At 46.3% G+C, this 15,530-nt stretch overlaps 1 protein-coding gene across 1 annotated transcript in view; it reads left to right on the top strand.

The window, feature by feature from the left end:
* Window positions 1-15,086, top strand: part of LOC311360081 (adenylate cyclase type 6-like) — a 28,477-nt gene extending 13,391 nt beyond the window's left edge. The window contains exons 4-24 of the mRNA XM_084480170.1: window positions 3,213-3,362; window positions 4,070-4,191; window positions 5,275-5,386; window positions 5,588-5,715; window positions 5,849-6,007; window positions 6,176-6,317; window positions 6,646-6,777; window positions 7,869-7,897; window positions 8,517-8,664; window positions 8,869-8,966; window positions 9,173-9,260; window positions 9,365-9,481; window positions 9,734-9,883; window positions 10,142-10,317; window positions 10,519-10,551; window positions 10,639-10,671; window positions 10,803-10,935; window positions 11,347-11,610; window positions 12,036-12,240; window positions 12,590-12,714; window positions 13,102-15,086. Of these exons, the coding sequence (XP_084336296.1) occupies window positions 3,213-3,362; window positions 4,070-4,191; window positions 5,275-5,386; window positions 5,588-5,715; window positions 5,849-6,007; window positions 6,176-6,317; window positions 6,646-6,777; window positions 7,869-7,897; window positions 8,517-8,664; window positions 8,869-8,966; window positions 9,173-9,260; window positions 9,365-9,481; window positions 9,734-9,883; window positions 10,142-10,317; window positions 10,519-10,551; window positions 10,639-10,671; window positions 10,803-10,935; window positions 11,347-11,610; window positions 12,036-12,240; window positions 12,590-12,714; window positions 13,102-13,230 (2,673 nt within the window). The 3' untranslated portion in view covers window positions 13,231-15,086. The remainder of the gene's footprint in view (window positions 1-3,212; window positions 3,363-4,069; window positions 4,192-5,274; window positions 5,387-5,587; window positions 5,716-5,848; window positions 6,008-6,175; window positions 6,318-6,645; window positions 6,778-7,868; window positions 7,898-8,516; window positions 8,665-8,868; window positions 8,967-9,172; window positions 9,261-9,364; window positions 9,482-9,733; window positions 9,884-10,141; window positions 10,318-10,518; window positions 10,552-10,638; window positions 10,672-10,802; window positions 10,936-11,346; window positions 11,611-12,035; window positions 12,241-12,589; window positions 12,715-13,101) is intronic.
* Window positions 15,087-15,530: the final 444 nt, after the last annotated feature.

Raw genomic sequence — 15,530 nt, 5'->3', positions numbered from 1 at the left:
GTCGCCACCGCCAGATTAGCACACAGGGTGGGTCCAGTGGCACTGGAGCAGGTACAGCCGCAACACGCTCAGGTCAAAGGGTAATCCATCCAAACGGAGCAGCACCATATAAATCTCATACACATAAGGCTCAGGCTTGGCACTCCTCTGATGATTGACTTCAAGTAGCTTCCAGGGTCATCCTGACTTTTCCTGACAACCTGACTCTAACAATTAGAGATGTGTTGCGTGGAAGTGTAAGCCCTACATGCTACCTATGAAGTCAGTTGATTGGCATTCATTCTGAAAATATGGGAGACTGTTGATGTTTGGAAAATGTGTTGAGCCTACAAGAAAATGTAAAAGCACGCTGATGTAATGCATCGGATATGTCATTCTGTTTCGGTCTCATGCATGTTTTTCTGCATTCCACTGGGCAAAACATATCCGGCTGTACCTGATTTATAGTAGTGGGGGTAAAAAAATATTTCTGTGAATATCTGGATACTTCGATTGCGATTGCGATCTGCAATATCGTCAGGCGGTCTCCAAACCTTTGTTTTTCTTTTTTTTAAAGATAACAAATTTAGATATTTCAAATAAATAAAAATAAATATGATAAATTGAAATAAATATTTCAAATTTAGTTGAAATGCATAACTTTTAAACTAGCTTGTTTCTTACCTGGATTACATCGACATATCTGTAATGAATGCTAGACGAATTGAATGCTTGTGCATTTTTTTTAAAAACAGAAGTGTATGTATGGTAGTGTATGTATGGTATGGCGGCTGGCCATGAGTCCACCGTTGTATACCTTGCATGGTATTTTGTCAGCTGATCACTGAGTGAAAGTCCTTTTTGCGATGTCGCAACGGGTCCGAACTTCAATAATAAGAAATGCGACCATCCAAATGTCCTCTGAATAGAATGTATCGAAATCTTAGCAAAGTTATATGTTCATCTGCTACTGCCTTAAATTAGTTTGTTGTCATTTTTTTGGGTCACCATGCCTTGATGGGGCGCAGGTGGCAGGATTGTCTTCTGTCTTGTTGTCACAACAAGTGTGTGTGTGTGTGTGTGTGTGTGTGTGTGTGTGTGTGTGTGTGTGTGTTTGTGTGTATATCTGTGCGTGTGTGTGTACAGTGTAAACCTAATTTCAAGCCATCTTCACAGAGAGACAACCTCTCGTGTCTATGTAAAGTGGGCTGGGATATCTTGTTTGTTTTGCTAACTTGTTTTTAAGCAACTGCTGGGTTTGCTCTGTGTTGTCTCAAGAAACGCTCAATATCTACTCCATTATGTTCTCATTAGGAGGGGCGTGTGCGTGTGTGTGTGTGTGTGTGGGAGAAGAGCTGTACATACGTATACAGATTATCTCTTTCTCATGTGTTTCTCTGTCTCTCTTTCGTTCTCTATCCTTCTTCATTCTACCTTTTAAAGGCTTGTAAAGCAGCACGCCACATTGCATTAACAAATATGAAGTGGGATTTACAAGGGTCAAATGCTACCATGTGCACTCTGTGAAGCACAACATTCAGATGCTTGTTGTATATCTGTGTCTTTTTCTCGTTATCAATGATATAATCTTAAGAGGGAACACCCTGGGCTGTTTGTCATGGGTCAAGTGATTTTCCCAGGCGTGTTTGTGTGTGTGTGTGTGTGTGTGTGTGTGTGTGTGTGTACGTGTGTGGATGTGTTCATGTGTGACTGTGTGTACATCCCTGTTTTTAAATGTTTTCTCTGTGTGTACAATCTGTTTGAGAGGGAAGGGGAAGTCCGGCTACCCATTATAGATTTATGAGTAGTGTGAAATAAAGTCTGGTTTCACACACACACACACACACACACACACACACAGATATACATATCGAATACATTCAAAAGCACATGCATACGTTAAAGACAGCAGAAATAGAATGCATGCTTTTGTTCACTGGCTCCCACAGAGTGTGTCGACTACTATACCCGAGCAGCACTTGGCCGAGCCACAGAAAACACTGCCATGTGTGTTCTTTTCTTTGGATAATCCCATTGTTCATTCACTCTATAGTACTGCTCTGGGCTCACATACAGTACAGTCCACAGCCAGCATCTTTGATTGCATTATCTGGAGCCTTCACTTCTAATAGATTACCAGATGCAGTGAAGCAACCATATATAGTTATTGAATTGTACTGATAAACACTAAATCATCCAGTCTTTAATCAGACAGTCCACAACGTGAACCCGGGTTTGTAACGCATCAGTGCAAGAATGAAACCACTGTGTCACGAGTTTAACTGGCTCTTTACAAAACGTCTCTCTTGGATGAACACAAACACATGCCAAGATGGAACTGGATAGTGACCTGGGGAACGGCTGTATTCTGTGTGATCGAAATTTGTATTGCATGTAATTACTTTGCTCTCTCTCTGGTGTATGGCCTCAGTGAGACTCTGCTTTGGTCTCTGTGTTTTACTGTGGGCTGAAAACAGCCGCACCCTACTTTTTACTGATAACTCTACAGATATTTTTAAACTGATGGTCTGGTGTAGCTTTTAGAGTTGGTATGAGAACAGTCTTAACATGTCTGACTAATTAGGAAGTGTGTCCTCTATTCCTTTTGTCAAAAATGTGTCACTTTTGTTTGCAGCAAGTTGTTATCCATCATCCGTGACTATCGTATGGGGGTGCTAAAATGTTCCATAAAGACCATTTCCACAGTCCGTAGCATTGCAGTCCTTTGCTGTTACTTCACTTAGATTTTCTTGTCAAAGAACAACAAATCAAACCATTGCATTTGTGTCAAGTCTTGGCATGACAAAAAACAGTGAGTGAGACCTGTAGGCACGTGACTGTGACATGACTGTGTGTGTGTGTGTGTGTGTGTGTGTCTGTGTGTCTGTGTGTGTCTGTGTGTGTGTTTGTGGTCTGTGAGACACGATAAGAATGCGTGGCCTTCCAGAAAAACACCACAGGCTGATCGAGTCCTGACCAAGTCACGTCCGATGGCTCCTCAGACGCCTGAGGAATTCCTGCGCTTGCACTGAATATTAAGACATGGAATGATATCAGCCTTATTTTTTGACCTCACCCAGTTCGCACAGGGTTCATGGTGGTGCGGGATGTTTAAATGACCATTCTTTGGGCCAATTTCTCATGCTCTTCTCTTTCCCTGTGTGTTTGTGTATGTGTGTGTGTGTGTGTGTGTGTGTGTGTGTGTGTGTGTGTGTGTGTGTATGTACGCACAGCTTGGTGCCAACATCCTGATCTTCCTGTGCACAAACATGATTGGGATCTGCACCCACTACCCTGCAGAGGTGTCCCAGAGACAGGCTTTCCAGGAGACCCGAGGGTACATCCAGGCCAAGCAGCACCTGCAGAGAGAGAACCAGCAGCAGGTATGCACACACACGCATGCGCACACATGGGTGACTGCAGGCACACAAACTATTCAAAACACCTAGACATGGACACACAAAGATGGGGGTAGCAGACAAACACACACACGTACATTGGAAAATCACACATGTGGAGCTTACACTATGCAAAGCACTCTAATCCCCCCCACACACAAACACGCACACACACCACACCACACACAAATGAGCAAGAAAAGGCATCTCCCAGTTCCACAGTCTAATTTGTTTGTCTCAGTTTCCAAGTTCAACAATATGCTGGTGAGTGGATCCTCTCTACTCCTCTTTATTTGAATAACACGTTCCCACGCAGATGCCAACCGGGCCTGTGTGACTCACTGGGCTGGCTAGCAGCACAGAAACACATGAAAGTGAATGGGCTGAGATGAACGGTTCCCATCCCTCCCTCCCTCGCCCCTCATCATGTCTCCACCGCTCTCCTTCTCCTCCTCCCTTCCTTCCATTTCTCCATCTCTCCATTTCTCTCTCCCCCCTCTCTTGTTTATCTCCCTCAATTGATCTGTTTTTTCTTGGTCTTGCTCTTTCTCCTCCACTTTCTCTCTTATCTATCTATTTATCTCCTCCTATCCCTGTCTGTCTCTCTATGTCACTCTCTCCATCTCTAATTTTCTCCTCCCCTTTCTCTCTTTCTCTCTCTCTCTCTCTCTCTCTCTCTCACCCTACTCAAGGAGCGCTTACTGCTGTCGGTGCTGCCGAGGCACGTTGCCATGGAGATGAAGGCGGACATCAATGTCAAGAAGAAAGATATGATGTTCCACAAGATCTACATCCAGAAACACGACAACGTCAGGTCAGCCGGGGAGAGCCGAGCACGCACGCACACACACTCGCACACGATGATCCACAAGTGGCCACGAGCGCAGGGGAGAATGTGGGTCAATCCATCCACAGCGACTGTGACATGGCTTATGAAAGCTGTGTTCATTACCGCTCCCGCCAGGCTGTGGCGGTGGGTTATTGACCCGCCGCACGCCGCTGCACTTCATGTAACAAACCCTGTGTAGCAGACCCTTGCTCGGCCCGCCAGCCCCCCCCCCCAGCCCCCTCGCCCCTCGCCCCTCGCCCTTGCCCTTGCCCTCATCTCCACCCACGTCTCCACCCACTCTGAATCCTCCTGTCTGTCCGACAGTGTTGCTGGGCTGACTTGAATGAGGTCAATTTAACAGGGGGACTTGTATTGGATGTGGGGGATAGGGGGGGGGGTGTGGGGGGGGACTCTGGATCCGCTAAGGGAGATGTAGACAAGCAACTATTGGGACTCTGGATGGCTGAGAAATGTAAGCTAGCGCTCTCTCTCCCAGGAGATTCTTCCGTGTCATCGTTGGGTACAGTGACTCAACCCAAGGACTCGGCTGTGGAGGCTGAGCATTGCAGGGCCAACAGCGCCCTCTGCATGCCACCAGCGGTCACTGCCTCAGTTGTTTAGCCCTGTATGGTTTGGTGGTCGCTATCAGAAGGCAGCCATGGAAGGTATGCAGAGTGCCTGACCCCTCTCCCCGGGAGTGACAGAGAGAGGGGGGGGGAGCAAACTAAACTGAAGCCATGGAGAAGTACAACAAGGAATAGAGAGGCTGAGGTTTAGAAGGCGATCATAGAAATAGAGCAGGATAGGATTGAACTGATTTGGAGTGGGTGGAATGAGGTGACCTAGATGGGCCCAGACAGTGACAGGCAGAACTGAAGAGATGGCCGTTTCTACACCTCTACGCACCACCAATAAGCTGCCATGGGCGCAGCCAGACTCACACACAACCCGCAGGGGCGGGTAGGACGAGGGTGGGCAATTATGTTCAGATTACTCGGATACACTTTGTGTGTTTGGCTGCCTTCCTCTGTATCTCTCGTGTCTGATGGTGTCCGTCGTGTCTTTCAGTATACTGTTTGCGGACATCGAGGGCTTCACCAGCCTGGCGTCTCAGTGCACGGCCCAGGAGCTGGTCATGACCCTGAACGAACTGTTTGCCCGCTTCGACAAGCTCGCCTCGGTGAGCACTGTTGTCTGACACGTCCCATGGGCAAAAAAAAAACAAAAAAAACAATGAAGCACACGGCGTTCCCTCTTGCACCCGTTTTCCATTGTGCGCTTAACATCTGTTTTTGCATGACATACTTTTGTTTGTGTGTGTGTGTGTGTGTGCGCGTGCGCGTGCGTGCGTGTGTGTCTGTGTCCTTATGTGGTCTTGCAGGAGAACCACTGCCTGCGTATCAAGATCCTGGGGGACTGCTACTACTGCGTCTCGGGGCTGCCTGAGCCGCGGGCTGACCACGCCCACTGCTGCGTGGAGATGGGCGTGGACATGATCGAGGCCATCTCGTGAGTCCCGCCGGAAGCGTCACGCGCTGCGTGCCACGCGCCACATGCTACACGCTACACACTACGCACGCTATACACTGTGTGGCCGTTTGTTTGTGTATGTCATTGGTGTTGGTGTGTTTTTGTTCCCCAGGCTGGTGAGAGAGGTGACAGGGGTCAACGTCAACATGCGGGTGGGCATCCACAGCGGGCGTGTCCACTGCGGCGTGCTGGGGCTACGCAAGTGGCAGTTTGACGTATGGTCCAACGACGTGACGTTAGCCAACCAGATGGAAGCCGGAGGGAAGGCAGGGTAAGACACACTCCCATTGTATCCCATTGTACCAGCACACAGCATTTAGCTTAGCATTGAATTCAGTAGCCTGGAGGTCCCGCAGTCTTTTTTCTGAAACATAGTCACCGCTATATAAATTTGACTCTTGTGACCTTGGTGTGTGTGTGTGTGTGTGTGTGTGTGTAGGCGTATCCACATCACCAACGCCACGCTGCAGTATCTGAACGGGGACTATGAAGTGGAGCCAGGCTTCGGAGGAGAAAGAAACGCATACCTGAACACAAACAACATCGAGACCTTCCTGGTGCTAGGATGCAGCCAGAAACGAGTGAGCACACACACTTACTAGTATTGACTATTACTAATTATTTGACGTTTCAATAATGAGCAGGGAGGGGTTGGGCTCAAGGACGCTCAAGGATACCCACAGGTAGACTGCGGACATTGTGGTTTGAACACAGAGCCTTTAGGCTTGTGGTCAAACATCCTAACCACAACATTACCATGCCCTATTCAAAAAACACGGGCACATTATCATACAAACACGATTGCATACACACGTCAATGCAAGTAATACAAACGTGTGATGAAGTTCAGCCTCAGTCTGTGTGCCCACTCTGACATCTGGGCTGGGTGCTGTCGGGGTGCTCCGATAGAAAGAGGAGAAAGCCATGATGGCCAAGATGCAGCGGGTCCGGGCCAACTCGGTGGACGCCTTGATGATGCCACGCTGGGTGCCCGACAGATCCTTCTCTAGAACCAAGGAGTCCAAGGTCTTCAGGCAGATGGTAAGACACAAGACACAATCCCACTACCACTCCCCCGCAACACCTTGACACAGGACCTGAGGATAGATGAAGTCTACATCCTTCCATGTGTTATTATTTTGTGGCCATATTATTTTCCTTTTCTAATTAGTACAATTCTTGCTGTGCATTGCTTTTTTAAGTGCGTCAGAAATTAAGAATATGATCACTTACCGCTTGGGTGGGGACATTTGACTCCTAGTCAACAGTTAAGAAAATTAGAAGGAATGTAATTCAAGTCAACATGCTGCACTGCCAAATCGTACTTAATCTTATTTCTATAAAATTCAAACTCGTAATCCAAGTAGGAAAATATCTGTCGTTGCCCTATTCTTTTTTCAAAATGTGCACAATCGACACATCTAAAGAACACTAGAGTGAATCATAGCCGTATTATTGATCTGTTAACGAAGAGAGGCTGGCCTTTGATTAGGGGCAGAATCCCAGGGGCTGCAATCGCATAAGCTCATCTGATGAAGCAGTTTGATCTATCTTGTCCTCTATGAACCCCCCCCCCCCTCCACACACACACACACACACACACACACACACACACACACACACACACACACACACACACACACTCACTCCCCTTGTTTTGTCACTTCCTAAACCTCTCTTGCTCCCTCCTTCGTCATCATGTCCACCCTCTCCTTGTCCTGCAGTTCTCTTTAATATCGTCCACATCTCCCCCTCTTCCTCCATTTTCTTTAATCTTGCGATTTATGCTTTTGTGTCTTCATTACTCGGTTTACCCCATTGCGTCTGATGTTGTAACCCTCCCCCCCCCCCCCCCCCCCCCCCCCTTCCCATGGGAGAATGCCGGTGCCCCAGGGTGATGAGGGTGTAATTTGAAGCCTCCAAGTATTAATTAAAACATAAGTCTGGTACTAGGGGATAAGCTGTGCAGATGTCTGCTTCTCTGGTGTCTGCCATAATCTCTCCCCCTTGTTTTTTTTGTTTGTTTTCCTCTCACCCGCAATGGATCTCTGTTTGTATTTCGTGCTCCCAACATCTTTCTATTTCTGTGTCGCTCTCTCTCCTCTTTCTGTCTCTCTGTTGTCTTTTTTCAGGGAATTGACGAGGCATCCAGCAAAGACCAGTGAGTCCTCTAACCTTGTCTCTTTTCATTTGGTGATGTTGTGTGCTTATGAAATAGAAGTAGAGTATGTGAGTGTCTCAAACCCAAACAAGTACTAATTGTAATTAGTTCCAAACAGAACAGAAAAACCCTACCATCTCGAGTAGGGCAGTAAAATGGGGGATGTTTTTTTCAGTTCTCTGTGTAGTTATCCTGATGTTTACCTAATTATGTATTTTATTACTTCTAGCCTATCATCCATCATTTTCCCTCTGTGTAATGATTATTGCAAGTTATTAAGCCAAAACACAAGTGTCTCTTTTACACATCATATCCTGAGGGTTAAATGTCATTATTAAAATACATCACACACAATGTAGTACTGCAAAATATGCAATATGCAAAATGTGACATTTAGCTTATTTTCAAATATGAAAATATTTATGATATATTCAAGTCCCTGTTGTCTTGATTAATTTGATCAATTAGCCCAATAGGATGAAGCAGCAGGGACAACCCTAATTGCCAAAGGAACAAAGACATTCAGAGCACACACACACACCCACACACACACAGCGCGGATACACAGTGACCTAGACACTCAGGCGTGGTGACCTTCTCTTCTTCTGCTCTGCGTCAGCCGCTGCACTCAGGAGGCGCTTAACCCAGAGGATGAGGTGGACGAGTTCCTGGGCCGCGCCATCGATGCCCGCAGCATCGACCAGCTGAGGAAGGACCACGTCAAGAAGTTCCTGCTCACCTTCCAGACCACCATTCTGGAAAAAAAGGTCAATGATCATCGGACAGAAGACAAATCTAAAAAAAAACACTTGTTTTGGGTTGATCGATAATAACAAAGAGGGGCTTTTTATTTTAACATTTCTATTTGGGCCCACAGAGAGGCGGGGAAAGGTAAAGGATTTTTTGATTGACAATTGATTGCTTTGTCAATGAACGGGTGTGGGTCAATGTATGGGTTCTTGTGTTTTTAGTATTCCAAGAAGGTGGACGACCGCTTCGGGGGGTACGTGGCGTGCTCGCTCCTCGTCTTCTGCTTCATTTGTGCCATTCAGATCATCATCTTCCCTCAGTGAGTACTGAAATCACACACTGGCTTCCCTTTTGTGTTGGATTTTGTTGTGTTTTGTTATTATCTTTTATGAAATGGTACATCAGGAGGCTGTTCTGTTTGTTTGTCGGGCAATAAAATAGGAACAAGAGAGAGTTGCACTTCCTCAAAAACAAATCTTTTCTCATTTACCAATAAAGAAATCTTCTCTCATGTGTCCCTTGTAGCACGGCGCTCATGCTCGCTCTGTTCGTCAGCATCTTCGTCATCCTCGCCAACATCCTCTTCATCTGTGCCATCTACTCCTGTATCAAAGTAAGGGAGCATTTTTTTCATCTTTCCGATTGACACATGACACACCCTCACCCTAGTTCTACGTTCATCCTCCCTCACCGCGGGTCTCATCTGCTCCTTCCTAGGTTTTCCCAGCTGCCTTGCAGACGCTGACCAAGAAGATTGTCCAGTCCCGAATGAACAGCACCCTGGTGGGAGTCATCACCATCCTGCTCCTCTTCGTCGCCGCCTTTGTCAACATGGTAAGTATAACCGCCGCGGCGCCTTTCTCCGTCGCTTTGATAGCCGGTGACCACAGGGACCCCTGCTGTGACATTTACTGGGATTTAGTTGTGGACTTCAGTAGATAATATATGACACTTAGTCACATGGTGATCTGTGGCATTCGCGCCACGCGTTCCCCTCCCCCCTTCCGGTGAATCATTTCCACACTGTGTGACCGTCCGTTGACCGTGTGTGTGCTTGTGTTCTCCCTCCTCTCTTCCTCCCACTAGTTCTCATGCAGCACAGAGGGCCTGTATGATTGCGTGGCAACCGACTGGAACACGTCCGTGACCCTCTGCCTGCTCCACAACCTGACCAGAGCAGCCGAGGACGGGTTGACCCTGTGTCCCAGCCAGGCCAAGCCCTGCCATTTCCCAGAGGTCAGCATCAGCCCCCACCCCCTTCCCGCCCCAACCCACCCTTTGCTTCCCTCAGAGCATCAGAGCTTGAATAGAAGCAAGTGTTCCCTTGTGTACCCGTTGACAGGTCTGCCCTAAGGCGGCCTGTGAGGCTTTTCCACCGCTATTGTATTTGCATTCGTGATCGGGTGTGGCCGCCTCTATTTGTTTAACATACCTTCTCTCTCTTTGTGGCCGTCTCTTCTCAACCCCTCTTCCCTCTGCTCTTCTCCACTCTAGTACTTCAGCTACAGTGTGATGCTGACCCTGCTGGCCTGCTCCGTGTTCCTGCACATCAGCAGCATCGGCAAGCTGGCTCTCATGGTGCTCATCCAGCTGGTCTTCATCGTGCTGGTGGAGTGGCCTCAGGTGACCCTGTTCAACAACGCCGACCTGCTGGTCACCGCCAACACGCTGTAAGTCACCTGACCTCGCTGATAATAAGGCGTCACCCCCGAGGCACGTGCTTGTACGCCACACAGGGCCTGTGACTATTTATTTCACGCTGAGAGACTTGACATAAATCAGTTGACATAAAGTACAAGAATGCAAGATTGCCTCAGAAACCGCTGGGGATTCATGTCTTCATGTCTGTGATGTTTTTCTGTTCTTTTCAGATCATTAAATCCCTTGAATGACTCCCAGTACTTGTAAGTTGCATTGATATTAACTACAAAGACAATTGTGGTTATGAGTCACAGAGTACAAAGAGACCTAATTACCTGTTGTTTTTACAGGAGTACTTATTTAAATGAAACCACAGAGATTTGGTAAGTCCCTTTCGCCTTGATTAAAAAATATTGTTTGCATAGTTTTATCGCCTGCAATGGTTTTCTCTCCATGTGATACACCTGGTTATCCACACACGTCATCCCTCTTCCTCTCCTCTCCTCTTCCTCAGCATGAAGAGCGTAACTAAAGTGTCCCTGAAGGTCATGACCCCCGTCATCCTCACGGTGTTCGTCCTCGCCCTGTACCTGCACGCCCAGCAGGTGGAGTCGACGGCACGCCTCGACTTCCTGTGGAAGCTGGAGGTAGCTGGAAACGAACGCGCCAAACGAGAACTCAACACAGCCACACAAAGTGTTCTGATTCCTATTGCTGCTCTGCACTCCAACCGAGACTTTTTTAAACACATGTTTTAATAAACTAAGAATGCAGTTAATCAAATACTGCTTGCATGCTTTCAATTTCGTCAGCCTCCCTTGAGAATGCTGTGGATAACTATGTCCTCTAAGTGTTTATGTAGGACCCCATTGCTGCAGTCAACCAATCGATTTGGATTGGATTAAATTAGTAGTGAATTTAGGCCGGTGAAGTCTTCGGTCCAATCAAGCATAGACGCGGTACTCAGTATGACATGAAACCCTGAGTTAGTCAATGTCATTCCATCCGGCATGTTCTAATCCCCTTCTCCCCCCCCCCACCCCTCCACCTCCCCCCAGGCCACAGAGGAGAAGGAGGAGATGGAGGAGCTTCAGGCCTACAACCGCCGGCTGCTCCACAACATCCTTCCCAAGGACGTGGCCGCCCACTTCCTGCAGCGCGAGCGCCGCAACGACGAGCTGTACTACCAGTCGTGCGAGTGCGTCGCCGTCATGTTCGCCTCCATCTGCAACTTCTCAGAGTTCTACGTGGAGCTGGAGGCCAACAACGAGGGGGTGGAGTGCCTCCGCCTGCTCAACGAGATCATCGCCGACTTCGACGAGGTATGTGTGTGGGTGGGTTTATGTTTGGCGTGGGTGGGGTCTTTGGGGTTCTTTACCCACTTTATGTCTTTGTTTAAAGGTGAGATGTTATACCGCCAGGTGTGAGCGCGATTAGCCGTTACACGCCGTTTTGAAAATCTGAAGTGGGTGTGTCCACCTAGATGTGTGCTGGATAGATCAGTCTACCAGCCTACCCAGTGCACTGTAGCAAACGTCGCTCATCTATCCGTCATACATCTAGGTGGACACGCCCAATTCATATTTCACCTTTAATATTCTGTCTATAGATAATTGCATAATGAATAATTCTCATTCTAAATGTAATGATGCCCATGGACTAATAATATGTTGATGAGTGAGGAGAGCGTTTCGATATCGGAACGCTCTACAACTGTTTAACTCTCTCCTTCTCTCTCTCCATCTAGATCATTAGCGAGGACCGGTTCCGTCAGCTGGAGAAGATCAAGACCATCGGCTCCACCTACATGGCCGCCTCCGGCCTCAACGCCTCCACCTACGACAGGGAGGGCCGCTCCCACATCCTGGCCCTGGCCGACTACGCCATGCGGCTCCGGGAGCAGATGAAGTACATCAACGAGCACTCCTTCAACAACTTCCAGATGAAGATAGGTGAGTGAGGCTAGATAAGACGCCAGTAGGCTGATCCTGGGAGGGCATTTATTCTACATCAACATTACCTATGTATTTCACTTTTTTGCGGGGGGGGAAGGTATAGTCGCAGGATTGCCTTGTCGCTAGGGTGTTGCACATCCAACCGAATGGTTACTGGGCTAGAACCCCGTCCTTGAGCCCAGGTGCCTGATCTCTACCTGCTCCGAGAATGCTCCCTTGTGAAATATATGTTGATTTGAAGTAAATCTCTTTTGATAAAGGGGTCTGCCTAATGCCTAGAATGTAATTAATGGTACTATTTGCTTAAAGGAAAGTGGATCTGAACCTGTGTTTTGGGGATTCTCAGGGCTCAACATGGGTCCAGTTGTGGCAGGAGTTATTGGGGCGCGGAAGCCCCAGTATGACATCTGGGGCAACACGGTCAACGTGGCCAGTCGCATGGACAGCACAGGATTGCCCGACTACATCCAGGTATCATGCATGAGCACCCACTGGAATGTATCATACCAACCTTACTTATCCTGTGCAAAACTATTAGAGTAGTAGAATAGTACTAGTAGGACAGTTAACTCCTTATTGTGATCTATCCTTGACCAAAATGGGGACTATAGCTCCATGAAGGCTGACCTGTAATAGATATGTATAATATCGTAGTATAATAGCAGAGATATTATTTATAATGGAGTGGATAGCATTGTTCTTCATCGATCCCTATTTCAGCACATTCAATTAGATAAATTCAATAAAACATACTGCAGTTGTTAACATTAGCCCTTAGCCTTTAGCCCTCCGCAGAACTGTCTTAATTTGGTAAGGAGGTTGTCAGTTCTTACTGCCTGTGTCCGTGTGATCGCCTAGGTAACAGCGGACCTGCAGCACGTGCTGGTGAACCGGGGCTACCAGCTGGACTACCGCGGCGTGGTCAAGGTGAAGGGCAAGGGGGAGATGACCACCTACTTCCTCACCAGCGGGCCCCAGGCTAGTTAGCGAGAAGGCCAACCACAACGTCACTTCCCACTGCACTGACGAGAGACCAGGGAGACCCGCGGGGTCAAGGAGGAGGAGGGTGGGGGAGGAAGACAAGACCATAGTGCGGAGCACTAAAGCATGCTGGGAAGCACGCACCGGGGAGAGACGACGGCCAAGAAGGACACCGGCCGGCCTTGTCTTTGTGCTCTAGCGCTGCGCCTATGCACACACATAGGAAGCCGGTTTTTATATGAAGGTCAATTCCCCACCCCTCCCAAGCTGCTTGAGGAATCGTGAAGGGACACATGTTTTTTAGCCTGTGTTTGTCGACACTTCACCCAGAGTTATTTATTTAAATTGGGAGGGATTCTTTTTTTTTTTTTTCCTTTAATGACTACCTTGTTATAACAAGAACCATCGCTACATGAAGAAAATATGCAAAGAATACGTGAAGGAAAATAAAATGACCAAAGAACAAAATGTTTGTGAGATACACAAACACGACATGTTTATAAATGCGTGTGGGATGCAGTCGGAAATGTCTTGCATTGTACTCGAGTACAGTGATCTTCAGTTATTTATTGTTGAGTTTGTCCGCTCTCTACTACAGAAGCCAAGGTACCACCGCTGTCGTCGATGGGGGAGAACTCACGCAGTGTAGCGTTCCCACACACATGACGGCTTGGATTTCCTTTGGGGTGTTTTGTTTCTTTTTTTACAAGAATCCGTCCTCTCTTTCAAATGTTAATAAGCAAGATTATAGATGTGTGTTTTGCAGAGAAGTATGACTGATTCATTAATTGCGCCCACCTGACAATGTATTTTTGGTACAACCCCAAATATTTTTGGAGATAAAGGCGAAATGGCTCTATAAGCACTTGTGGTACAAAAGAGATTGTTTTACCTGTTGTTGTATGTGTGTATGTGTGTGTCTGTGTGTGTATGTGTGTGTGTGTGTGTGAGTTTGAGTGTGCGCGTGTGAGAAAGAGAATATATAGCAGAATGCCTTTTTTGATCTTCGGAGGCAAAACTTTTCACTGTGAGGTTTTTACAAAACTGTAAGACAAATGCTTTCTCGCCAAACCGGTCGTTACAAAGCATATTTGATATTATACTTTGTAGTTGTGTCTCCATTCCTAGTTCATGTTCGAGAAAAAAATGGGGATGTTCTAATACGTCTATTTGGCTGTGATTCTAGTTTCATTCCATTAGAAACAATTGAAGAGGTTTTTTTTTCATTGTTGTTTCAATGTCTAAACATAAGCTGGCTGTCCTGAAAGGTACAACGTAGACTGTTTTGAACGGATACGCTGTATGTAGGAACTTACTGTTCACAGGTATTGCCTTGAGATTATGCTGTTCTGTGGTCCAGGTATTCTGGTATTCACAAACAGCGACTCCACAATACAGCATTTCAACAACATTTTCTGGTACATGGTACATTAAGTCGGTCATTTGAAATCAATAATCTCAAATCTTGGATTCTCTTCTCCATGGTAACACTACTGAGAATTACCATTCACTATGTTGCGTGTGGTATATAGATAAAGAGGTTGTGTCACTGAAATGTAAAGGGAGAGATATAATGATGTAAATTACTTCCTGTTTGCCAGCAGGTTGAAAAGATAGTCAAAACGGATAACACTGAAGCCATGTTTAAAGAGTAACCATAGGGACCATTGCATCAATTAAATGTGCAGTCTTCTTTCTTCGTCACAAGAAAAAAACGTAATATTTCTCTGTATTCCAGATTAATAAAGGTGAACAGTATTTTGTTCCTTTTACATTAAAAGAGACTCTTCAAATAGAATGATATATGAATAATTGATTCTACAGATTTCCCTTGAATAAGAAATCAATAAATGGCTGATTTGCGTTAATCTGGATGTTTCTGTTTTTATGATGTGATTTGTCATTCATGGATTTCTCAAAATAGGGTATGTTTAACAATAAGGAACATTTAGCACAGGAGATAGGCTAGGCTACTGAAGAGAGTCTATCGCTCAATTTTTCTTATTATTTTGTGTTCTGGTCTACAGACTATTAAATTATTTATGTTACGATAATGAATACGTATTATGCTATAAGTTATATTTATATATTTATTATTTACAGGTTTAAAGTAATTCACAGTTTTTAACTGGACAAAACAGTGAAACGAAACCGTCTTTGTCGGACCTTCTCCACTTCTGAATCCACTTCTCCACATCAGTCTTAGGTTACACCATGACATTGGAGATAGTATGTAGCTAATTGCCTCAGCATTAATCATTTATTTAATCGGCGGTATAGGTATGTTAACTTACACCACTCAGTTG

The sequence above is a fragment of the Micromesistius poutassou genome (genome assembly GCF_964030765.1).
Source record: "Micromesistius poutassou genome assembly, chromosome: 15".
NCBI lineage: Eukaryota > Metazoa > Chordata > Actinopteri > Gadiformes > Gadidae > Micromesistius > Micromesistius poutassou.
The sequence above is the reverse complement of the archived record's forward strand: the minus strand, read 5'-3'. Positions and strand labels throughout refer to the sequence as shown.